We start from the raw sequence: 26,432 nt of genomic DNA on the forward strand, positions 1-26,432 counted from the left end.
ATTCCAATTTTTTTAGTATGCCAGATAAATTTCTTCTTTCAGACACAAAAATGTAGCTCCTGTTAGCTGCATCTTAACCCACCCAAGACAAGAACTTGAGAGGCAAGTTTGAACAGTATGTTCAATTTACTATTACAGAATGAAAAGGCAGAAAACCTGAAAAAAGTTGGATTCCATATGGGAGGCACTATTCCCTTTACTTATGTGAATGTAATCCCTGTGCTAATTGTGCTTATGACACACCCCGGTATAAGGATGGCAGAAGGGAGCTTTGTGTAAAGAGAATGGAGAAAGTTATGTAGTTCATTAACTTAATGTGACAAAAATATCCTAGATTAAATAAAACAGTTTGGGAATGGGGAAGCAGGAGGGGTTACTAAAACAAAGATGCAGGTTAGTAAGTACTGCAGGAATATTTCATTCTCAGATGTATCCCCAGAAATCTTCTCCTCCCATCCTCTCCTTGTGATATTCTCTACTACTGATGTGCTTTCATGGGCCACAATCCTTGAGTGATAATTCAGTATTGGAGGCCATTTATGCATTACCACCACTCATTCCAATATGAACCTTATTGCATAAAAAACCATTTGCAGTGGTCACATTCATGTCCTACCTGGCTACCTGTCTCCTTGTCGTGTATAGACATAGGTAAAAGCCCAGAGAAATCTGAAGATGATAATAGCAGACTGCTGCACTTCTTGAGGATTTTGTTATGAGCACTGCATGACCAAGGACTGCTAAAACTGCAGCAATCCCCAAGCAAGCTGTTATCATCCTGGCATATGTGATGTGGACATTGAGAAGGCCACAGCATTAACTATACATTATAATCTCTGCAATGATGCAGTGCAGTGATTTTGGTAGTGCAGTGTTTGGATCTTCTAAAAAAACCTGACGAATTTTAGCAGCAGCATATCTTTCTTTGTATTCCATTCCCTGCCAAGTGAGCTTGAAGTCAACCACCTGTTTTTCAGAGGGAGAGAGGGAGTGATAAGGGATTCTGTCCTCAGTTTGTGGAATATCTTAATTTTGGGAAGTATTTCAGGCACATGAATCAAATGTTCCTCACTCATTTACAATTTGTGTTCCCATTACAGGAAATGTCAAAACCTTTGTCTTTCTACACAGTTTTTTTTTCCATAGAAATGATTAAAAATAATCAGAGGAAAAAAATAGCCTATCTCCTGACTTAGCAGTAGAACCATATCCTGTCCAATATCTTGAATCTGTGGACTCTCCTTACAAACTTCAATTACATTTGCTCGCTGCACTTGAAAAGTCATTTTGTTTTTCAATTCCAGCATCAGTGTTTGCTAGCTTTTCTGAATCAGACATTCTTATAAATCCCAAACCAATGCCATATAATTAAAATCATGAAAAAAAAAATATTCTGGAGAGAGATTTGAACCAGACAGGTGCAGAGGAGGCCAGCTTCTCCCAGAATCCTGACACTGAGCTTCTGCCTGTACATCATTGATAGGGCTGCTACAAAATAAAATCATTTCAATTGCCTCTGCATAGCAAAGCAACAGATGCTTGATTCTTCCTGTTAATAGATACATAAATCTCAGCCCTCCTCTCTCCATGCTCTCTGAAGGATCACCAAGAGGGGGAGCAGTGAGATTCAGCACCACCCTCAGTAGGTGCAAGCAGTAATGACCCCATCCTGTGAAGGCACCTATGAGTGTGGACTCACTTGGCCTAAGTTCTGGCAGGGATCGCTTGGGTGACTTGAAGGATCCATTTTGGTTCATTTCCCTTCTGCTTCCCTTTCTACTCATTTTACTGATTTAGAGTAAGATACAGCAAAGAGCATCATTTGTAATGTGAATCTATTATAGAGGGAGGTACTACTTGCTGTAGATACTTTAAAAGAAGTTCAGTGTAATCTCTCAGCACAAGGCATTACAATTAAAGTTAAGGGAACACATATTTCCTCTTGCTTACTGTGCTATCCTTTCCCTTTTACCTATTTTACAGAATAAATAATTTTATTTAATTTTTGTGTCTACATTATCTACCAATATGAAATGTGTTTTCAAGGTAGAATTTGATGGGGGAATGTGTACGGGACTGGATGCGGCTTACTGGTAAAAGACTGTTTGCAAGAAAATTCAGATAGCTGAACTAGTTTCAATTCTGGCCACATCAGACCTCGGGGCTAGAACTAATGAGGTGTGCAGATGCTACTGCAATAATATCAGGACACTGGAAGGCAAGTGTTACTGGTTTGCTAAGAAGCAACTGATACCGTTGAACTTGCAAGGCCATGCTGCAAAGGCAAAAAAGATCTGAATCAGTAGCATGCACTCAGCTATATGTTACATTCTACCTGTGACACTGAAAAAAAAAATTTGGTCTGTACTGACTATTACAATAGCATTTTCTAAACCAGTGGTAGTAGCAGTGTAACCATACTGCTCCAAATGAATAAGAGATGCAAGATATCTGAGTAGGGGAATTATCTTTTATTAGATCAACTGAAATATCTGAAGACTCTAGGAGGGGTTTTTACTGTTTCCAGTCTAATAAAAGCATTATTTCTCCCTACCAGTTTTTTATTTACTGCATTTTTTGAAGAATAAACTCTTAACCTGCTGATGAAAAACACAGATTTGACTTACTGCTGAGTGAGGCTCAATATCATGGTACTTGCAAGATTTCAGCAGTTTAATAATATTCTATTTTGTAGTAAATCAAGGAAAAGTCCGCATTGAAATGATCAATGACTAGCACAGGAACAGATATTTGAAATGGTGCAAGCTTTACTTATATAATTCACAATTTTATAACAATACTTAACATATGTAAATACAAGTTTATGTCTGCAACAATTACCTTTATAGATGAAAACAAATCATTTCACCACATTCCCATAAATTCATGTGTACAGTAAAATGCTCACAAGTGATGATTCATTCTATAATGGAAGCTGGAGAATGTAACTAGTCCAAATATTAAACAGATCTATGTATGCCTTGCCTACTAAAGAAGTTAATTTCAAAATCTTTAAGCACTGTAAAAAATAAATTGTAAAAGTGACAAATATTTGTGCAAGGAAATGTCTCATTTTTTAACAGGAGCAGCACACATCACACTTTATTCTGAAAAAAACTCCACCTTCTATAGTAGCCAATTTAATTTTTTTTTTTTTTTTTTTTTTGAAGAGTACAGGATTCGGTTTGAAGTCTTTATTATTGTCATGCAACCAATATTATTTTTTTCTATAGTCTACTAAAGAATTTAATTAATAAATATATTTTTATGAAAAAATATTTTTCTATTATGAGAAGATCAAAGAATTTTTGAGGTAAGACTCAGGCAAGTGTACATTAGTCAAAACAGAGGGTGATATTTAGACACCTGCTGGAAGTGTCTGTCATCTTGGGTGCCCTATGGCAGCCTGCCTGCCTTCCATTTGTCATTCTGCAGGTCTGGGTAGCTAAGATATCCTCAGTGTTAGCCACCTACCTATGGATAATTGAAGCAATCTCTAAATCTTTGAGTACTTTCATGAAAACTTACACACTTGGTGAACAATTTATCCCATGTGTGAAACATCATACGGTAGCTAAGACATCCATACGGATTGGTCATATATGGCATAAGACTGGCAGGAAAGGTTCATCCTGCTAGTATAATTACAGAAATGGGGGTAGGCAGAATATCCTAAAGCATCATAAATCTCACTGCATACTTCAAGCAGGCAACTGAATTGAGACCCTCTATAAAGACATCTACATTTAGATGGCACAATCTTGAATGAGATTCTGCCCTTAAAGATTAGTCTGCCAATGCAAACACTATCTTATTAAAATACTGAGCTGGAAGCCACAATGCAGACACAGCTCATTGCATGTCTAGCTTTGGTTCTACAGAATTTTTGTGATCTTTAGGTTTTGCAGTCTCATATTAGGTACAGCGTTGTCTGTATCATGAAAGGGATTAGAGAATCTAGGGTACTCATCACAGCCTACTCCCATATATTCTAATTCAGCATCTCAGAAAGTGATGAGGAGCTGGAAGAGGTTGTCCAGGGAAGTTATAGATGCTCCATTTCTGGAGGTGCTCAAGCCAGGTTTGATGAAGCCCTGGGCAGTCTGATCTGATGAGTGACAGCCCTGCCCATGGCAAGGGGATTGGAACTGGGTGGCCTTAAAGGTTCCTTCCAACCCAAATCACGTTGTGATTCTGTGATCTCACCACCATATTTCTTATCTTGCTAGAACAGTGATGATTACTTTTCCTGGCTGAATAAACACTATATTTGCCTTACTATTAGAGAAAGTTATGTGCAGTGTTTCTACTCCAGCCATATAATGAGCCTACTGCACATCAATATGGGGACTTTTGGGGGGGGGCAGGGGTGGAGGGTCACACTTCTGCACAAAGGGAGAGCATCTGTTCATTCTGAGAGGGCCAGGTATGCAGGAGGATGTGAAGCATGTGAAGTGCATGACACATGGTTCTCCCAGGAACTATAAAATCCAGGGCTATGTGGCAGCTGGTAGATTAATGTATGTCACTTCCCATGTTGCCTTCTCACTCTGGGATGCTCCCTCACCACTTGACTATTTGGTGATAGGCTGAGTGTCTACGTGCTGCACCAAATCTGTACAAAAAAATTCTGCGTGCTCTTACTACATTACAAATGAAGATAACATTTTACCAAGTAGAAAACCCTGTACTAGGTTCTTTGATTGCAGAGCTAATTCTTTATAATGCCATAGCCATACAGCCGTGTTACAGCGAAGTAAGCGTAGACACACAAAATATGAAGAAACAGAAGGCAAATCAACTTGTGCTATTTGGCTTCAGGCAAAAATTAAAGCAAGCCATGCTGAGAACTTGTAAACTTTTCTTACTCTGCCATGACACCTCTCTTTGAAGACCGAAAAGTCTACAGAACTGGTTGCAGAAGTGTTTCACTTTCACGTTGGAAAATAGTCATGCAACCAAAACTGTATGCCATCTACAATGGTTCAACCTCCCTTCAATGTGAAGTAGGCAATGAAGAGGTCAAAAAAACTCATTGTCTTGCAAAGAGTTGCTCTAGTTAAATATATATATATATTTTGTGTCTAGGTGTGCGATTATACTTCTGAATATTAAATTAATTACCTCAATAAGTGAATATTAAGAATCATGGTTGTAATCTGCCTTCAGAATCATGTGATCAGCTCCCATTGGATCATCAATGGAAGACCTGCATGACTTTTATGGCAGAATTCACCATATATTCAAACCAAATTCTGATATATTTCTCTTGCACTGTGATTTCAGAACACTGAAAAGGGACATTTTTGGTCAATAATTAGTTCTACTTTTAAATAATTGTATTTATCCCAAAATGACATGCTGCATAAACCGAGGGCATGCTTTGGAATATTAATTCAGTTTTTTGGTTTTGAAAATGATCCCACCAGTCCTTTCAATACAGGGACTGGAAAAGTTCTTTTGAAGATAACATTTATTATGCACATCAAAATGCTTCAATGCAAACAGGACAGGCAAGATAACACATTTTAAAAGCTTTCTTGTTTTCCTTTTTTTTTCTTTCTGGCAAACAGGAACCTTGTATATTACTTTTCATTATTATTTTTTACTTGCTTCACCTAAGCTTGGAGCTATTTATGGAAAGTACAGTACTCATGTATGGTAGCTTCAGTCAAAGATATCAGGGTTGGTATGAGAGGAAAATTTCGACTGAAAGCTTGTTATTCACATCATTCTCTTCTCAGCTTGGCAAAGTTGAAGGTTAACGTCATCTGTTCTAGACATTTCAGATTAGTCACAGAACTTTTCTTGGTGGTTCAGTGCCTGGTCATCCAGTCAGAGGAACAGTAATCCATATGGAAAAATTAGCTCAATGCTACTAGACTGGTGGTTAATACTTGAGCCTTAGTTAGGAATGTTCGCAGCATCTTGGGACTCTTTTCTTCCTTGATCAATTTCTTAAAATAGGATTCTTCATCAGAGGCTGAAAAGAGGAGGACTGTACTGAAGTCTTTTTTTTTTCCATCACCAAGTCTTTTTCAGGAAAAAGATACATATTATTTTAAATGTCCCATGCAAATTTAAAAAAAAAAAATTACACAATTTGGTTAGGATTTACACTCTGAATTCCTGCACAGTAGTTTGGTTGGTTTGCATCCTTGAATGATAATCTTCAACAGAAGATTTTTAAAAATAAACTTAACGTATAAATGCTGATACACACTGCTGGAAATGTAGTAACTAATAGAATTTTTGAATAAGAAAATATATTGATATTTTCCTTTGGGGTATTTTAAACTCTGCATTAAGTTAGAAAATTGTTGCTTAACAAAACAAACAGAATATTCCTTTCCATTTGACATGTAGCCTATCCTAAAGGGTTAAAATATCTTGTCTAAATGAAACAGGTGAAAAGGGCAGTGAACTGAGATGTAAAATCTTAGATGTGGTCAGATAAAGGTCAGCCTTTGCCAGTTAGCTTTTATAAACATCAGCTTAAAAGGGCATTTCTGACTTCTGAATCAAAATTGTTAAATGTTTTATTTAAAATACAGATTTAGAAGAAAAAAAATGGCTTCAAAAAACTATGTTTTAAAAATGTAAATGAATGAAACAACTGCATTCTTCCTGGTCTGCAACCACTCTTCAAAAACACTAATTACAAACCTAACACTGAAAAATGTCAAATTTATTTAGATTTTATTAAAATGGAAAATTGAATTGACACGATGAATAATTATATTTAAAAAAATGTTCAAGTGCATCTAGTAAATTCATATTTTCATTTACAATTGCAAGTAGATAAAACAGTTCTGATTGGCTGACTGAACTGCAGTGCTTAGAATTTTAGCTCCTACTAAAATTCACTTTGAAATTATGATGTGTCATCAAAAGGGACACTGACATTATAAACATCTGTGCATTTATGTCAGTTAGAGATTTTAGGTTTTTCTTTTCTTCCAGTTTCTTGTGAGTCAACATTTATCAATCAGAAAGAATTCATGTATATTTTTGAGAATTCAGTAAAAAATGGAAAAGATTGCATACTGAAAGAAAATTACTTCAACTTATTTTTAAAAACTTGACATCAAGTGAATCATTATTTTAAATGCATTTCAAAACACCTCCAAACAAACATAACAGTCAAGATTATTAAGATATATGGCTCTCACCCTCCCACTAACCCAGGAACTGGCAGACTGAATAACACTATAACTAAAAAGGATATTGTGTCACATAGCAGTACGAGCATTAAAAAAAAAGAAAAAAAAAAAAAAAAGAAAAGATACTGATTAAAAAAAAACCACCTTACCAAAATTGTAGTGACAACTACAGTTCTGTTCTCCATGGCTGCAGTGTCATTTCCAAGTGTAGGTTCATGCTGAATCAGAACTAATTTATCCATGTCATTCCAGTAACCAACCTGCAAAATAAAAAGTACATAGTTTACAGCAGGTAACTTTACACTTGGTGAAATTGCAAATACAGTTATTACATGAAAAACAGTGTGATCAAAAGACAATTTTGTTCCAAAGAAGTGCTGCCATAGATGGGTGCAAAGTGGTATCCACCCAGCATTTTCTCCATTGGGAGTCTTCCATGACCTCCAGTCCAGGACCTTAAAAAGCTTGTTCCATTGGCACTGATCTTTGGTACCTACATTACAAGTCCTGTTGTTGATTTTTTTTTTATACTCGGTGGAGAGATGAACACTATAAAGCAGCTCATGAATAATATGCCTTCCCTCTGGAAAATACTTAATAGAATGAAGAATTTCATACTTGCCTTTCCCTACTCACTCCAAAGCATGATAAGCATGACCATAGTCTGCAAGTCTCTCTGTTAAGTCTGCTGCTGAGGTGAAACAAATTAGTTCTAGGCTTCTGGCCACAGCCCTTCCCAGAGCAGCCTTAAGGTGAAATAACTGCCTTAGTTCACTGCTGGTGCTGAAATACTGAGGAGCCAGTTTTAAACCATCCATGGGAAAAAAAAAAGAAAAAAAGAAAAAAAAAAAAAGAAAAAAAAAAAGAAAAAGGAATGCCTGGAATCAGAAGCTTTTCCCTTACATACAGACACAGTTTTTGCAGTGCACACCTCTGGCATTTAGTATAACCTGCAGAATCATAGAATCATAGAAACATAGAATCACAGAATGGCTGAATGAACTAATGACCTGAATTTAGCAACTGATTCTTTTTCCCAGGGAAGGTGCAGAAAGTAGCAGTGATCTTAAAGATTCCTTTCAAAGATGAGCAGTTCAAGCTGGCATAGGCCACTCGACTCGAGAAATAGCTGGGAATTTGTCGGCAATGACTCTTCCTTCCTGCCTGCCTTTATTAATTGGGAGTTCATGAGAACAAGAGGTGAGAGAATGGAACTCCTTGTCCATCTCACTGGAAGAGGAAGGGAAATTTTAGAGGAAAATGGGGTCTGGTTAGAGTTTCAGTGAAGTGTATGTGCCAAAGAACAGTCTCTGCCTCAGATAAGACTTCAGTGTGAAGCAAACTGGCTGGGCAATCAGATCAATTATGCAGCCAATATTATTTTTAACGTTTTTTCAGAACCCAGAATAAAACTCATCTTCACATAAGAGTCTATCCATGAAATGTGGTAATCATCTTGTTCAGAACGATGCAGTGATGCAGTAGATGACTCTAGAAGTGCAGGGGAGTTTTTCTGGTTCCTGAGTTCATGTGCATTACTGAATATTATGCCTTCTTAAACTTCTCATTATGTTTAATATTCCATTCAATTCATTTATTAAATTAATTTATTCAGAGGCAAGTCACCTTAGAAGTCCCTAGAGCTATATTCAGGCACACTCATCACAGCAGTGAATAGGCATTTGTGAGAATGACAAATATAGAAAGTAGCAGAGTATGGCTGATGAGTGAGTATGAGCCAATATTTCATTTTCAACTAGTGAAGCGAACAGGCACAAACTCTTCCAGGCACAACTTTTGTTACTTCTGGTTAACACATACCTTTTCTCTTCACTATAACATACAAGCCTCGATTTATGTGTCTACAGCTTACAGAAGCTTCATTTTTGCTGATACAGTGGAGAGGCAGGTTGGTTTCCCAGTAGGATGCACCGCTAACAAATATTCTCTTTCATCTAGACAATCACAGATTCAAAGATAGAATTGATAACTGAAAATGTCAAGTTGCTGTCAAGAACTGGGACCGACTTGAGGCAGACTGCGTACACTGAAACCTGGCAGTTTGGTGAAGCTCGTTATAACAGTGAGTGATTGTTTTTTCATTGTGCAAGTGTTCACGGCTGGGAAGTTCAGAAGGAAGGTGGAAGGTAGAAAATGAATGATGCAGTGTGTTGTAAAAGTAAGTACCATAGCAAAAAGGAGACAGAAGTAAAGGAGCTTTTTGAGGAATGGCAGGTATTTTTAAAGGAATTTCATCCTGTGTGCAAAGGTGTTTCCTGGCGTGTACCTCAAACCTGCAGTAAATCAACTCTGGAACTGGATTGCTAACAAATATATAAGATATATATGACATATGTATGAGAATATAGGTTTGTAGTAACTCAGAGAGCACTAAAATACATTATGTTTACCTATAAAATCTGAAGTTCTCAGGGGAAAAACTCCTCAAAGGAAATGATTGAATTCAGGTATTATATAAGTAAATCCAATTCAATATGGACTTCCATTCGATTTTTTAGCAGTTTTGTCTACTTACAGAGAGGCTGACTTTATCACTCAGAAAGCAGTATTGCAAAAATATCTGCCTCGAAGTATATTTGTCAAAACTATTTGGCTTTTGAAACAACAGTGTTTCTGAAGGCCTGTGCACCTTATGTCAACCACTGAGGAGCTTCTGCTGAAGTCCACAAGTCACTTAAGCAATAGATAACTCTAAATTTTTGATAATTTCTATTGTGGTTGACTAAGTTCAAACTCAGAATCCAAATCTTAGACATGTGTGAATATATATATAGACTTTGTTTATGTTTTGTTTGCTTTTTTATCTTGACACTATTGTTTTGCAGACAAGAACCTTCTATAGAATGCTGCATAAATGAAAGCAGCAGGAGCATGGGTTATTGTCTCTCATTTGAGAAGCAAATCTGCTTCTCATTAGCTGTGCAGTTTTGTAATGCTCTCTTCACAACTTTAAAGCTGTAGACAGCAAAAATCACTCTTCTAAAGATTAGAGGCATGTGCTATTCTAACTGGAAAGACTAGTTCTGAAAAGATTGCTGGATGATTCATTAATCATGTTATTTAGGATGTGAGAAGAAGACATTAAAGGTGAAGGCCTCTTAGTTCAATTAAGTACAGTCATTTCTCACATAATATATAGGATTTGTCAGATTGAATGGAGCACAGAATTGGTCCAATGATCACATATAAAATCCCCAACAATACATAAGAAATAAATTCTTGTGAGGAGCCAGACCTGTCAGAGCTGTTATAGCTGTTTATATTAAAGACAGGTAATGGTTCGAGAGTGGCATAGAGACAAGAGGAAAGCATGCCTGAAAAGATAAGAAAAGCACCTTGGGATGCTAGTGCAGCACAGACATAACTCCTTTTTTTGTTACCACCTTTCCCCTCAAATCATAGGCAAGAACAGAGGATGGAGGACATCCCTGCAGTGGTGCAAGTCAATGGCACCATTCCCAAAATGGATGAGAAATGTTCAAACGAGAACAATATACCAATTGGGGCAGTTAATTTTCCATTAAGCTAGCTCCCTAACAAGTTACCTAAGTTGTGACCTAACTAACTACACCTTTTCTACCTAAATTTCCCTCTGGTACCACTGGGTTTTGGGGATGGAGAGATTGTACCTCACTCACCAATTGCCTTGGCATCCCAGCTACCTGTACATCCTCCCAGCTGTTGACAGCATGGATTGCAGCCAGGCAGCCAACAAGGTCAGACATTCTCTGGCAGAAGACACAGGGCTTCTCAAGAGAGAAGCAAAACAGATTCATTTTTCCCAGTGCATTTCTTAGCCATATGTCATACTTTCAAAAGTTAACTGCACTAATACACCCGATATGCAGGGAGGGAGACACTTTGCTTTGGTCTACATCTCTATACTAGGATATACTGTCAGTAAGTGCATCCTAATGAGTAATTCTTTAACACTCTGCCTCCTCATCACTGCAACTTGTGATAAACAGTTCATCTGGGATACTATTTACCGAGCTTGTCATGTATGGACAGACAGTGGAGGACTATTTAATCTAATTCTGATTGCCTCAGTCCTACTCAAGAAGCCATGATTCTTCTTCTGATGTCCTAGCACACAAAACATGCCACGGTGCCTCCAAAGGAAATAAATCCATTGAGGTCTAGCCCATTTTCTGATCTTTATTTGTTTTATACTATACAAAATAGGAAGGGCTTATCTTTTCAGAATGACTGGGCTGAGTGATGGTCTATGTGCATTCTGACATAGCTGCTGGGACTTATACTATCAGCCTGCTTGACAGACTGACTGAGATTTCACATCTCTAAGATGCACACTTGTTTCTGTATTCCCTAATTTTTGCATGGAACAATAGTATCTAGTAGAAAATAGGCTTTCTGCTTACACCTGACATACTAGCCATGTATTTGATATATTATCCTTTTTAAATGACACAGAATCCAATTTATTTTAACTCTTTAGTCATCGTAAACTCATCCATCAAAGAATCACAGTCATAGATTCATAGAAACATAGAATCATAGAATGGTTTTGGTTGGAAGGGATCCCGAAGATCATCTAGTTCCAGTCCCCCTGCCATGGGCAGGGTTGCCAACTACTAGATCAAGCACTAGATCAGGTTACTCAAGGCTCCATCTCCCATTTACAAAGTATAAAGATAACAAATACTGTAAGCGCATACCTTCCGAGGACCTGTGTTCTTCAGCTCAAAGACATCCATAGTGTAATTGACTCTGCGACCATAGTGGTCAAATTGAACATTTCCTGTCAGTCCTTGTATTCGAACCTAAAAATGGAAGAAAAAGCATCATGAAGATCCAGATTTATGTTCTTTACTCCAAATGTCACAGAGTAGTGAAAAATATCTTTTTACCTCACACTCTGGAGGATTAAATGTATAAAATGAATATGTGTTGCTCTTTAAAGTAACCTTGCCAGCAACCTTGCCAGAAAGCAATTCACTATCACAGAGGATGAGTGAGATGCTCAAAGCCTGAAAGAAATGCTTTCAAGACCTCACAGCTAAGGACAGACGTAAAGCCACAAGGCCGGCTGGGGCAGTTTTCCACCACCTGTCTCAGAGTAGAAACCAAAACATGTTTTGTTCTTATAGCTCAGAACTGCTTTACTGGAGAATACCCAGACTGTGGACCTCATTCCAAAGAAATCAGGTCCATATTGCTGCTGGCTCTAATTGTGTCAGGATCCAGCCATGCAAGCATTTTTGGCCAGACTCTGAGGCTCAAGCTGTCCAACCTAACACAGAAGCCTGATTTCATGTTTCTCACAATTATTACAGGTCTGTGCATCTATAGAGACTATGCAAAGCAGATAAAGTGCTTTATTTCTCCTCCTAACAGTCAGAATGTGGATTTAAACCACTTACTCTTTCCCTTTGACCATTTCTATCTGTGCTGATTTTTCTCCAGGACTGAAACACAGGCTTACAGGCACAGAGCTGCCAGCTCTGTCAGCAGTCACTTCTCAGCATCTTCCCCTGAACAGAGCCTGCTCATTTGCAATGATTTAAATTCAACTGCAAGATTTTTATTTTTCTTACTGTCCCATCCAAAAGAAAGGCTAAATCATCTTGACAGAGATCTGGAACTTTCTAGGCATCCATATTCATCAGGAATTCAAAATCCTGACATCAATGAACAATGGCTCTGGGTTATGTCTTTTCAAAGAAAAAAAAAAAAAAAGAACACTACCTATGTGATTTCCCTGGAAGAAATCTGCATTTATTCAAGATGACAGAAGAATATTTGAAAGGCTGTATTTGATAGAAAAATCTATTTCCCTAAATGACAGTATCTGCACAGCCAGGTTACATGCAAAGTGCAACAGATGAACTCAGTATCTCAGTAACACAAGTCCCAACTATCTAGTAAGACTAGAACTACTAGAAGTTTTCTACAGTTGCAATTCCCTTCTGCATTAATTCCAAATTATAAACCAAAACATCAAAACAGCCCCGGATGATTCCAACTGGCAACTGACAAATAAATTTCCTCTCTCCCTTGAATATAGTGTCTTCCAAAGAATGTAGTGTACAACTTGTAAGTAATACTCACAAAGATCACTAGAATAAAGTAAACCCTTACCTGTTTCAATGTCCTCTCCATATCAATTCCTTGACCCCATGGGGCAGCTGGATTAGCAAGACAATCACCAGCATTTCCTCTTCTTGAAATATCTATTTTCTGCCTTCTAAGATTGCGGAAAGTTTCAGCCATCACAAGCACTCCATCATATGTTAATGCAGATGTATACTAAATGGATGAACAAACACAATGCCTTAGTGTTGGTACACTTTGCAAAAATCAGCTGTCTTGCTTCTTTCTGGCTTGATGCATTACACAGCAGTTTCTACACTTTCATTAAGAAAAAAATCTCCTCAGAATCAAAAGCAGTTTTGTCTAAGGGATGAATGCAGGATTGAGAAGAGTACATTCCACTAGTTACAGCTTTCAGACTATTTTTCATAAGGACAGAAAAACCTGCCTCTGAAGAATTATCAGAAGAAACAAATTGAAGATACTAATTTCTCAAACTTTTAAAATATTTGTCTTACCCTTTAGGGAATGGTTTCACACATTCACCCACCCATCCAACCTACTCAAACAGAAAAAAAGAATAAAATAAATAGTAACTGAAAAATGTAATAAGCAAGAATAAATGAGCCAAAATCTAAGTTGCTGGATTTGTTAAGAATGATCAAGAGTAAGTTCTTCCTACTGGAAAACCTCTGTAAGCCCTGTGAATAACACACAGTACTGAACATACTGAAGCACAAAGCTTGGCAGGTCATCAAAGGCAGTCTGTGTTACTAGACTAACTATTATAACTATTCTAGATTGAGAACATGTTAAATTAAATGTGTAGAGTATGTCTTCAGCAGATTTTAGCTAGGAGCATATAAACATAGGAGCATTTTTGCACCTTGGTCCTCCGACGAATTTCCTGCATCAGGAGAAGTGGGTCATAATCCTAGGGCTGATATTGAAATTCCCTTTAGATGCCAAAATGTCAGTTATTGAAGGCTAATTTCCTTCCTGTCCTTTGTCTTGCATATTATAAGCCTGTTGGGACATGTTTAAGCTTAAAATCTTGAATTTTGGTTAACCATGGGTGAATTATGTGTGATACTGTTTAATCATGTCGACTTCTTAGAAGGAGTTATCACAGTTCTATTCATTGAGAATGAGTCCTGTGGGCTAAATAGTTCCACTCAACAGTACCGTGGATCTCTGCACTCCATAGACCACAGCATCCTTGTGTATTTTTTCCACTCTATGAAACAAACTTCTTGAATATTCATCAAATGATGTCGATATCCTTTGTATTACCCATCTTGATTCTTTTTATAGGCTTTGCCAACTCGTTGCTCTTCTAGCCACAGAATGGTTGATTGCATATCTTTGCACAGAAGAGCCACAATTGGGTCTGACATGTATTCATACATATATAAGTCAGAGCTGTTCTGCTGAATTCGTATTTGTAACTATGCTTTGACTTGCCTGACAAGAAAATTATAGGTGACAGAAATATTTTGTTATCCATCTGTTAAGGATTAGGATAGAGGAACACTGGGATGTAATTGCACTGTAAGATTGTGCCTGAAAATGATTATTACACCAAGTTTTGAGACAGAAATAATTCCAAAGGAAATTCCAGATGAAAATTTAAAGGTACTAAATTTATGACTGTGGTTATATCTCATATGCAGAAGAATTCAGCTGTCAGGAAAGCTCTGCGCTCTAAGTTAATCTAGATAATTAGATTAATTAATGTAAAATATGTTGAAATTAAGTTGTCAGTTCAGTGTTTGACCTTTAGTTCCTGTCAGTAAAGAGGTGATTTGCAGTCTGACTGTCAAAAAACAGTAAAGTACATCAGTGAAATGTGTTGCAGTCTGTGTTGCTATCATACAATCACAAGGACAAGACATAATTAGTTCCCAGTAATAGTAGGATAAACTGCCTTACCTTCTGTCTAAATATTAAGATCTTTACTCATTTATTTATCAGTGTTAATCAGAAACTGGAACACCTGAGTGATATCTTTGATAGTGCTTCATATTCATCAATACCTTTGGTGGAGTCTCAGATCCTGGGTATTCTCTCTGGTCCAGCTTCTTCCAGCGCTGCATCAACTTTGTTACCATTGGGGTACTGAAATCTACTAGCTGAAATCCCGTCACATTAGCTCCTCCATGCATAAACCTCTCCAGAGAAATATCTTTGAATCCCTAGAAAATCAATTTAAGATTTTGTTTGCCCTTATACATCATTGTGAGTCCAATCTGTTCTAGGTCAGTAAGGCAGCATAAAGAAGGGCAACAGCAGGTTTCCATTAGAAAGACTTAAGCTAAGACTTAAAACCAGAAAATAATATTGAACATTGAAAGTTCATAGTTTCCATTTGTGTTATAAACAAGGAAACAGAACCAGAAAACAAAATTCTCACATTATTGCTGGAGTGGCCTCAACAGCTCAGTAACACATTGCTGGGAATGGCAGTCAGTTTAGTTTTAGAAGGAGAGCATTTGGAGAATCGTATGAAAAGTGCCTGCAGAGTATTGAATCCTAGAATCAATTTCCACTGAAGTTGGTAGATTTTAATGTGCTCGTGCTTGGTCCACTACAACCCTGCTTCTTTTCATGTTTATAAAATGAAGAACTTTATTGTATAAATATATTTATTCCAGGACTCATTGCTTAGGTTGAAGTTATCTGAGTAACACAAGCTATGAAACAATACAATGGGCTTTAGAATGCAGAGACAGCACATGAGTGTCTCACCGTTAGTACAACGAAAAAAGGAAAACAGTATCGGAATCAACCTTTTGTGAAATGTGGTGATAGTTCTCAGATCTAAATCTGTCTAAAATCTAAGGTGACTTCCAGCATGGAACAAAAAAAAAAAAAAAAAAAAAGTAATGTACTTCCTGACTTACTGGTTTTAAGGCTCATTTGTCTCAAAGGCACACAAACAAATCTTTTAGTAAAATTTGCCTTTAGAGATGCAACTGAACTTCAAGAGACCATGTAATGCAAACTGCTAAAGTAAGAAGAAAATATTATTTTTTTGCTGCTACATTTTATGGTATCTCAGGTTTTATTTATTTATTTATTTATTACATTCTTCAATTTCTCTCATTGGCATTTTTCAGTAGAAAGTGAAGTCTATTATCATATAACTTCAAGAAAGATTTCAGAAAAAATAACTGTGGGCCACTGACCCAATACTCCACATGAAAATAAAACAAAATAAACCCAGAGATTTACAGACAGAGATTTATTTCCTAAAGGAGACTAACGATGAATATGAGAAGCGACACATCAGGAAGTCATATTGCTCATGTTATTGAATAGCTGATAGATAGGAGCATGCATCCATGCTGAAGCTCTGAGTGTCTCCACTGTACATCCTACTGTTTACAGCAACCACTTTGTGTGGGAAAGGTTGCTTGGGGAATTCTAAATTTGGTATGATGAAAATCTAATTTGCAAGACCATAAGAGGATAGACTTCTCTCATTTCAAAAGCCTTAGGTCTTAAAAATAATCTGAAGTGATCTTAAGGTACCACTATACCAAAGCACAGTAACATATTTCATATCAGCTAAAATTCCTTGAGGGAAGAATAAAAAGGAAACAATTGGAAGAACGCATTAGACTCTGCCCTACATTCACTGTGCTTGACCAGGAAGGTATTCAACTTGAAAAATGAGCCCATTTTAATAACAAAATATCATATTTGCTCTTAATTTGCCTTCTTCTAAACATTATTCGTGTTGAAGTGCTGTTTAGACTTAGAGTGAAAATACTGAATTAGTGATTTGAAAGGGAGTAGCTGCTTTTCATGTTTACAAAATGAATTTTCCCCACACAGTGTAGGAAAGTTACTCCAATAATTGTTTCACTATTAATATTAAAAAGATGAGTGAACACTGATAGTGTAGTTCTGTAAAGGCATCTGATTCAGCCAGAGGAAACACATAGCAGTTCTTTACTACATTGATTTTGATTAGATTTAAGAAGATAACATTTTATCTTTCTTTCTTGTATAGATGGCAAAACAACAGAACCAAGTTCTTTTACATGCTCTAAAGAATGTATTATATGCAACCACATATTCGTGACAAAGGCAGATAAAGTTCTGAGTCTACAAAGCAAAACTGAGTGTTTCACTTACCAAGCAGAGGTATAATTCTAGAAAAGGATCTTACCAAGTTGGCAACAATGTAATGGTATCCTTTAACATGCTTTCCCACGCTCACAATCTGCAGGAGAGAAATAAGAGAGAAAAAGAAAAAAAGAAAAAAAAAAACACCACAAAAACCTGTCATACAGTGTTTTCATAGCCATATAAATTCTGCAGCATTTAACCTTAGCAATATAACATTGACAGCCTTACTCCAATAAAGTAGCTATAACTTTCCAGGTGTTTAATCATGGGAAAAAAAGTTAAAATTAAAGTGGGTAAAGTAATGAACTGGTAATCTGAGTGCCTTCCATATGATTGAAAGTGTTAGTGTAGTACACTATTTCATCAAGTACAGCAATTACCTGCAGGACACAAATTCAGAAGCAGGAGGTCACACATTAGCTAGAAAGCCTACCTCCTAATGTACTTTTTCATTTCAAATGAGTGCAGCATTTATGAATCAAACTGGGTTTTCACCTCTTGGGATCAAAGCTTTTTGCCCTTGAGGTGGTCAAGTACTCTGAGCGTTATTCACTTCTCAGTAATAAACTGAAGATTTGAGAATGGGAACGAGCAAGGACAGAGCAAGAAGAGGCAGCCAGATTTGCTGCTGTGAAAGTCCCTTCTCTCCAGCTATGAGGGGCTTCTGGTGATGCAGGAGGTGAGGGGCAACACAGTGCTTGGTCCCAAGGGGAAGCCATGCACATTTAAGCCTATAGCCAGCATCTAACATCAAGTGACACAGAGGGGGAACACTCCTGATGTGCTATGGTCTTGATACAGCAAGCTCAACAACAGAGATTAGACAAAACCAATGTCAGCCCAAGCCTTGTACCAATATTAATGCCATTTCTATGACAGAGTGCCTATTTAATGTCCTGAACACCAAAAATGAGGAGGGAGAGTCTTCTCAGTAGAAAACAGCGCTAATAGATTTGTTAGACTTTAGAAGTGTTTTTACTAAATAAATTTGTATCGATACCTGTGGTACCATGCAACTTGTGTTTAATGCCAGCAAAGAGCCCTTTAACTCTTATTTTCATTTATATTCAGTGTTTACTGTTCACTTTAAGAAAGTCTGTTTGTAGTCAAATATATCACAGAATCACAGAATTATAAAAGTTGGAAAAGAGATCAAATCCAACTGTCAGCGTATCACCACTGTGACCACTCACAGAATCACAAAATCATGCTTTTTTCTCCTCAAGCACTCATCCCCACTGTACATTTTTATCTTCCTTTCAAATGAATAAGTAAGATATAGGTAAATGTTTGCCATGTGCTGCACACTGATAATAATTAATTTCATTATTTTAAAGTAATAAAGTGAATATGCAATTTGTTATCATTTATTAATATCAGTAATTAAATTTCTTTTTTTTTTTTTCTTTTTTTTCCCCACTGTAAATAATGAATTCACTTCCTTGCTAGTACAAGGAGAGACTTGAATGATTTCAATGGAAATGTGATCTCCGACATCAGTAATACTTTTACATACATACTTCCTCCACAGTCTGTGGTCATGACAATATGCTTGCCTCCCTACTTGAGGGAAAATGATAGAGATTAAAGCCCCACAATTTGAACATATACAGCATCACAGTTTCAGTGTAAGAGGATGTGATTTAAAATGAATGCAATGGGATAATCATGGGCCAGATCCTCAGCTTGGGAAATCACTGCAACTCCCTTTGAGCTCTTAGGACCTGATATAGTTTTGGCAGTTAACATCCTTAGTGATTCGTTCCTTGGTGTGGTTTTGTAACACAAATTATGATAATCATTGAACATATTGCTTATATTAAGCATGCACAAGGTAAGCATGCATCAATTGAGGTATAACATCTATATTTCTGTAGTTTTTCACGTAGTCAAAATGAGTAAATATTGCAAATGATTAAATGGATTTGCCTCTGTTCTTTCTCTTAGCAAATGCATGTAGAAATGACTGCAGAATTCCCAGGTTTAATATTAAAAATACAGAATATTTATGAAAAAAAGAAAGATTTTTGTAAGCATATTCTCTCAAAGTTTGTTTCTGAAGGTATGTAATAAAGGTACACATCTACATATCTAGTTGTCCGTGCTTCCTTTAGTCAGTAGAAAGAACAGGCACTCAGAGGAAATGATTCATCTTATTCTGAAGTACACGTCTAAAATTAATTAGACAGCTTGTGCCCTGAAAGTGCTTATTTTTCTCCGCTGACTACAAGAAGAGTTGATGATGATTAGACCTGATGTAGGCACCTACATTTTATATCCCTAGTGTTAACTGAGATGAATTTCACCCTAAAAATGTTGATCACACAGACAGAGAAAAGAAAAGATGCTGTACGCTTGCATTTTCAACAAGATTAAACACAATTCTGATTTTTATCACTCACGATTTAGGAAAAAAGTGCCTGTTTAGTGAAAATAGCTTCCACCGTTATCTCTTGAATTCTTAAAGGTGCAGCTTTATGGGATAGAAGTCCTTGCTACCTGACGAACCATCCCTCTTTATGTTGTACTTCTGCACTAAGATAAATTTCTAATAAGAAAAGGAATTTCTCAAAGAGCTCCACAGACTTAAACATTTTCCTTCTCTATCCTTTAAGTGATATCAGTGACTGGAGTCTTTAAAAGAGATGAGACTTTGACCATAGAAGCTATAGCCATGAATTACACAGTAAAGACATGAGTGCTAGTGAGTCAGGAAAGAGTATTTTTTTCTTGTGGTAGAGCTGAGAAGTAAGGTTAAAAAAAAGAAACAGACATTTACTCCGAAAGAGAAAAAGAGGACTGAGATTTTGGTAAATGAGGTATCTTCCAGAAATCTTTTGATATAGAAATTCTCTAAGTCTGGAGACACCTTAAAATACCACATGCCACCTTGTACATTCCCAAATTTGGCCAAAAGGCCAAGCTCAGTAACAATGCAGAGAAAGGACAGAGTTGTACTATCATCTCCATGACAGCAAGCAGCAAACTCCGTAAGATGGGGAGTACACAGCACAGGTTTTTGTGCTAGGGAGCTGGAATCCATTCCAAGCATGGTTCAGGGTTTTATTCTTGATTGTCACTAACTTGCTCCTTGGACACAACTCACAATGGAAGCAAGTTCACATCTAAGGCATATCTTCTCATTTGGCATCACCCAGAAGAAATTGATGAGAAGAAGAAATTGAGACCACAGGATACCCTTGATGTGAAACACAGCACAATTAAATGGCCACAATCAGGACACCCACTCCAAAAAGCACATTCCTGAAGCAAATTAAGATGCTGCATGTGCATGTGGGACAGGTGGCAGGCGCACTTATGGTGTGAGATTGGGCCCTGGGAGCTATCTTCATTTCAAAATGGAGGCCCTGAAGAGAGGCTGAGGTGTCACAGCCCCATGTGGTGGCCCTGCCACGGAGCAGCCCTGATGCAGCCCGCACCCAGCCCAGCACAGAGCCTGGGAGAGTCTGGGAGAGTCAAAGTATTAACTACTACTCACACTATTAGTGAATATTTTGTTTTAGTAAATGTAGCAACAGAGAATCAAACAAAATGAAATACTAAGGACATCAACTATCAGTGCCTTATAAGAAGCTAACACAATTTTTTTTTTCAAAGATCATTTTGTATGTCCGTCTTTAAGTCCACAAAAAGATGAACTTAGAAAAAATACAAAACACTATTATGCTCTATTGAAAATCACTCACATTATTAAATGCATTTGTGTGTAAGAACAGTGTATTGTGAGAACTTTTTCTTGTTGATCTAGCATGCCTTATCATGGAATCACAGAATCATCATAGAATGACTTGGGTTGGAAGGGACCTCAAGGATTATCCAGCTTCAATCTCCCTGTTGCAGGCAGGGCCACCAACATCCACATTTAATACTGGACCAGGCTGCCCAGGGCCCCATCCAACCTGGCCTTGAACACCTGCAGGGACAGGCATCCACAACCTCTCTGGGCAGCCTGTTCCAGCACCTCACCACTCTTATAGCAAAGAACTTCCCCCTGACATCCACCCTAAATCTTCCTTCCTTCAACTTAAAACCATTTCCCCTTGTCCTGCTGTTATTATTCTTATCTTATTCTGTAATGTCAGTAATGTCAAGTGATAATTACAGTAGTCAGAATAATACTGTTGACTTGGAAGTGTGGTAAAAGCAGAGCCAGGGAGATCTGAATGAAACTTAGGCTTTATACACAACGTGGAACTTTTTGACTTTACCAAGCAAAGCTATTAGTTATATTTAGCTGAACAATAGTCTGGTTTAGGAAATGGGAACTATTCCATTATCAAAAAGAAGAAGAGGTCTAAGTGTCTGCTTTTATGCTCTCTCTCTTATTTGTTGTTTTTATTCTCTTCAGGACTGGTATGTTCACAAACTTTGATAAAGCCATTTACAGACTTACATCAGTGTCTGACCAGAGAATCAGACTCCAAGTTAGTCTCTGCCCTTCACTGCCACAGAAATGGATATTGCATATAACTCATTTTAAAAGAATGCTTAACTTCCATAGCATGAAATCTCTCTCATTATGTTTTCCAACAGATGAAGGTCAGTAAAGGTAGTGTGGAAAGAATTTCTTTTCAGTTAAATATCTTCAAAGGGTGATAGCTTTTCATTACCGGTGGGATTTTAAAAAAGGTTCTCCTCTTTGGAATTGTCTCACAATCCACTTCCTTAAAAAAAAGAATACATGCAATAAAATGAAGTCTGTCTAACACAATATAAAAGGTCTAGGGACTTGTTAAAGATGGAAGACTGAGACTTGACCTGAAATATTCTAGCAGAAACAATGATGATATAAAGCACAACTGAAATGGGATTTTATAAAATATCTGATGCAAGGATAAATATTTTACAAAGCTGTAAAAATGCCATTGAAAAACATGCTTAATTTTAAAGCCTATTGCTCTCAAAAGAGCACTATAGCTGGGGAGACGGCGGACAGTTAAAAGCCTAAAGTCACCACGGAGGGCAGGATGTACAAGAAGGTGATGAACAAAGCAGCAGTGTTTGTATACAATCTACGTGTTTCTTCCTGAATTGTGCAGTGGGTGTGGAGCAGGCTGGGTGGCTGAACACCAGTGACACAGCCAGGGATGTGCAGTGAGGGAGAGGCAGGAAGAGTATGAGAAGAAGGTCACTTTACAAATCTCACAAACCATTTGTATTCATCCTTTGTCTTTGCCTATTTGTTTGTTCATGAAATGAGCTATTTCTTGGGTCCAAACCTCATCAGTTTGCGGTGCAGTGACAAAATGTATTTGTATTACTTTGTGGTGTGGGCCTATTACTGTGTGCAAAATCCCAGCTGCTCTGTAGAAAATGAACCTAGGCAGGGAGCCCCTGCTAACTGCAGGGTGAGGAAGACGCTGGTAGCAGCGCTGGCAGCTGGCTGCCTCAAAGAGCTATCAGATTACATTGACATCAGTGTTAGAAGCAACTCCATAGACCTCTAGGGGAAAAGCAAACAAATACAGAGGGACAGAAGTGATGAGGAGAAGGCACATTATGGAACTCTCCAAACCTTTTGGATGAAGAAAAGATACAAAGAGTGCTGCTCCTATGGCCCTGAAGCATCCTAAGTCCAGTGATGCTGCTTCTGGCCCAAATTAGTGTGCTCTGTATGCACCAAATTCTTTGGCTGATGATCTGCTTCTGTGTTACTCTGTGAGAAGTACTAAGCCTACATTTTGTTCAACTAAACCAAAAGAGTGAACAGGAAATGTGGAGACAAGGAGAGACTAGGCAAGTTCATGGCACTTTCAACTCAAGGGATAAAGAAATCCTCATTGTGCAACCAAATGTAAAAAAAAAAGGCGAATCTCTTGGTAAACACTTGTACATATTGAGGTGGTGATCCTCTATGCTTGTATACTTCAATCAGAGGAGATTGTAGAGAAATGATTGAGCTCATGTTCTGTTGCATTCATGTATCTGGTTAATTTCTGCTTCTCCATAAGTATTCTGCTTCAATTTATTATTCTCAATTAATTGCTCTAGATATCACTTGTAAAAATGTCAGTTGCCAGTTTCAGTTAGCAGACACACTGAAAATTCAGCTAACAAACAACATATTTTTTAAAACAGCAAAAATTACAGCTTTATCAATTTAGAAAGCTTCAGCAATCAAACATTGCTTTTTCAGGTTTACCATGCCAGTGGCAAAATATTGCAATCAGAATAAGAAGGAATGGAATACGTCAGTTTCTGTATTTTTCACTGCTTACACATTCATTTACTTTCATTTTGCCAGTAACAGTAATAATCAATCGTTCAAATGGCAGTCTGCTCCATCTTACCCATCAGACAGATTTGGTTTGGAGTGCTAACACTACCATGGTACTTTCTGGCAGAATATCTCAAGACTCTTTCTTCAAGGCTAGGGAAGCTGAGGATCAGAGGTGGAAAACAATACATTGAAAAACAGAGTTACTCAGGCACTTATAAACAGAGCCCAAGGCACCAAGCAGTTACTTCCCTTCCATGCTTTATAATACATATTGTTACATGCTATTAATTAGAGTTTATTGGCTTGTAATTTTTACAAGATTAACAATACTAGTACTTTGCTATGTGACAACTTTACACCTGTGTTTAATTTTTAGTATTACAAAGTGCAATGAATGTTCTTTTTATGATTATGTATAAATTCAGCTGTGTGCACTGAAGCACTAAATACATGCCAGATGCTGCACAGCAGTTTTCACCTCTGTATTTAAAGGTGAATGCAGCCCTGGACGAGCAGAGATGCTTCATCTTGCCTATACAGAGTGCTGACAGAGTTGAGAAATCTACTGGGAAATATTCCATTTAGCTCATATGTGGGAGGGCTGGAAAGAAGAAAAAGACTGGGATCAGTCGGTTGGGAAGTGCAGGAGCCAGACTGAGTATCTCTGACAGCAAAACTGAATTGCAATGCAAAATTCAGAAGATGCTGCTGCTTGCAGCAGACACCTTGGAAGACTTTTTTACACATGGAGTGCTGAAGTTTGAACTTTGTGAAATGGCGATGGAGGGAGAGGATGGAACTGCTATTGGCAGAAGAAAGGAAAGGAAATTCATTGCTGTTCTTCCGGAAAGGATTTTTTTTTTTTTTTTCCTGAATCAAGTTCTTTATATGGCTATGCACATATTTTTTTACACATACATGTATGTACAGACACAGAAGCTCTGGGAATGCGCGAATTAGGAATACCAACATGCTCTTTTGGAAAGGAGTAGACACAGAAGTGCTAAGCAAATGCACTCATATCTAGCATGTACTTTTTGCCTTTACTTGGCCGTGCTTTGTATGAAGGTCATCATGCAGACATGGTTAAATTTAATTCCTACTTAAAATCTACCTAAGAAAACTATGAGAAATTACAGAGACTGCAGCAGAGCTTTCAGCAGCACGGAATGAGGAGCCAAAGTTCTGGAGAAACAGGTGCCCTCTTAGTGAAGAATATTTTAGATACAGTCACTTGCAATAGCAATATTTTTTGTCCAGACCATTCTCCTGACTCAGTAATGAGAGCAGGACAGGAAGGGCACACACAGGCTAGGAATAAGCTTTACAGGAAAGGTCCTGGGAATTCTGGTAGAAGAGAAGGCTCGGGAGGGACTTCATTGCAGCCTTTCCATATTTAAAGAATACTTATAAACAAGATGGATACCAACTTTTTACATCATCTGGATGAAAGGACATGGGGGAGACATGGGAGAATCATTTAGAAGAAAGGAGATCTATTAGAAAGGGTTAGATATTACAGGGAAATTTTCCTCAGGGTGTGCAGAAGCACTGGCACAGGGTGCCCAGAGAAGTTGTGAATGCCCCATCCTTGAAGGCATTAAAGGCCAGGTTGGATGAAGCCCTGAGCAGCCCAACTTGGTGGGTGGCAGCCCTGACCACAGCAGGGTGGATGGAATTGGATCGGTTTGTAGGTTCCTTCCAACCAAGCCATTCTATAATTCTGTGATGTGTTTCTATGAGCCAGTCATGTATCATCACAACAACAACAACAACAAACTATCAGCCTCTCGGGATGCATTGCCAGCAGGTTGAGAGAGATGATCCTTCCCTTCTGCTCAGCCCCAGTGAGACACGTTTGGAGTGCTGTGCGCACTGCTGGGCTCCCCAGTGCAAGAGACATCGACACACTGGAATGAGTCTGCCAAAGGGCCAAGAAGGAGTCTGAGGTCTTGGAGAACCTGATGGAAGAAGAGAGGCTAAGAGAGCTGGGACTGTTCAGCCTGGAATAAGAAGTCTCAGGGGACATGCATTAATGCCTGATGGAATGGTATAGGGAAGAGGGTACCTAACTCATCGTGGAGGTGCATAACAACAGAATAAGAAGCACTACGGGAAATTTAACTAGATACTAGATTTTCATTATTTTATTTTTTACGAGCAGGTAGTGAAATGCTGGAATCAAGCGTAGACAGGCTGCAAGATCTCCATCCCTGGATCCTGGAAGTGTTCAAAATTTGACAGGGGAGCTGAGTAATTAGTCTAAGCTTGCCCCATTGAGAAGTACTTGGTCCAGATGACCTTCAGAGGTCTGTTCCAATCCATTCTGCTGTTCTATGATTGTTTGTGGAACAGGTCTGTTAGCATCAGTATTTCACAGCCTGAATTTCACACACAGATCTAAATCTGCCTAAAAATAAAACTCCAGTCTTCTTCCTGGTAACTTATTTGCTCTGTGGTATTTCATACGTGCTCCCAGCAAGAAGTTTGCCAGAAAAATAAATAGGGGACCATAAGAGTTAAATTTCAACTTCAGTGTTCATGTTTTTGGTAGTTTTGTTATACGATTTTGAATGTGTGGGGGGTTTTTTTGTTGATTTTTTTTTTTTTAAGATTTGATTAACAACAAAAAGCAATGGAAGTGGGCCAAAACAGTTATAATTAACAAATTATCCACTGCCATCTAAATAATTCTTACACTTTTCAACTTAATTGTAAAATCTATTTGGAGCACTGACCTCATTGTACATGTAGGCACATTTTTGAACACTATACAAACTGAAAGTTACAGCAGTGTCATCAGCTATGGCTGATCA

The 26,432-nt window shown here is 37.8% G+C and overlaps 1 protein-coding gene across 3 annotated transcripts in view; it reads right to left on the minus strand.

Annotated features, from left to right (window-relative positions):
• Window positions 1-26,432, minus strand: part of GRIA4 (glutamate ionotropic receptor AMPA type subunit 4) — a 220,250-nt gene that overhangs the window by 56,945 nt on the left and 136,873 nt on the right. For 2 of the 3 annotated variants that reach the window (XM_042838826.1, XM_042838825.1), the window contains exons 5-9: window positions 17,416-17,469; window positions 15,275-15,433; window positions 13,287-13,454; window positions 11,864-11,968; window positions 7,313-7,423 (exon numbers count right to left, since the gene is read on the minus strand). In XM_042838826.1, the coding sequence (XP_042694760.1) occupies window positions 7,313-7,423; window positions 11,864-11,968; window positions 13,287-13,454; window positions 15,275-15,433; window positions 17,416-17,469 (597 nt within the window). Of the gene's footprint in view, window positions 1-5,950; window positions 5,984-7,312; window positions 7,424-11,863; window positions 11,969-13,286; window positions 13,455-15,274; window positions 15,434-17,415; window positions 17,470-26,432 lie in introns of those variants that run through there. The other variant, XM_042838827.1, reaches the window with a different exon arrangement.

This window comes from Centrocercus urophasianus, unplaced genomic scaffold (assembly GCF_019232065.1).
Source record: "Centrocercus urophasianus isolate 14NV4802_14NV808 unplaced genomic scaffold, USGS_Curo_1.0 seq_9, whole genome shotgun sequence".
Classification (NCBI taxonomy): Eukaryota; Metazoa; Chordata; class Aves; order Galliformes; family Phasianidae; genus Centrocercus; species Centrocercus urophasianus.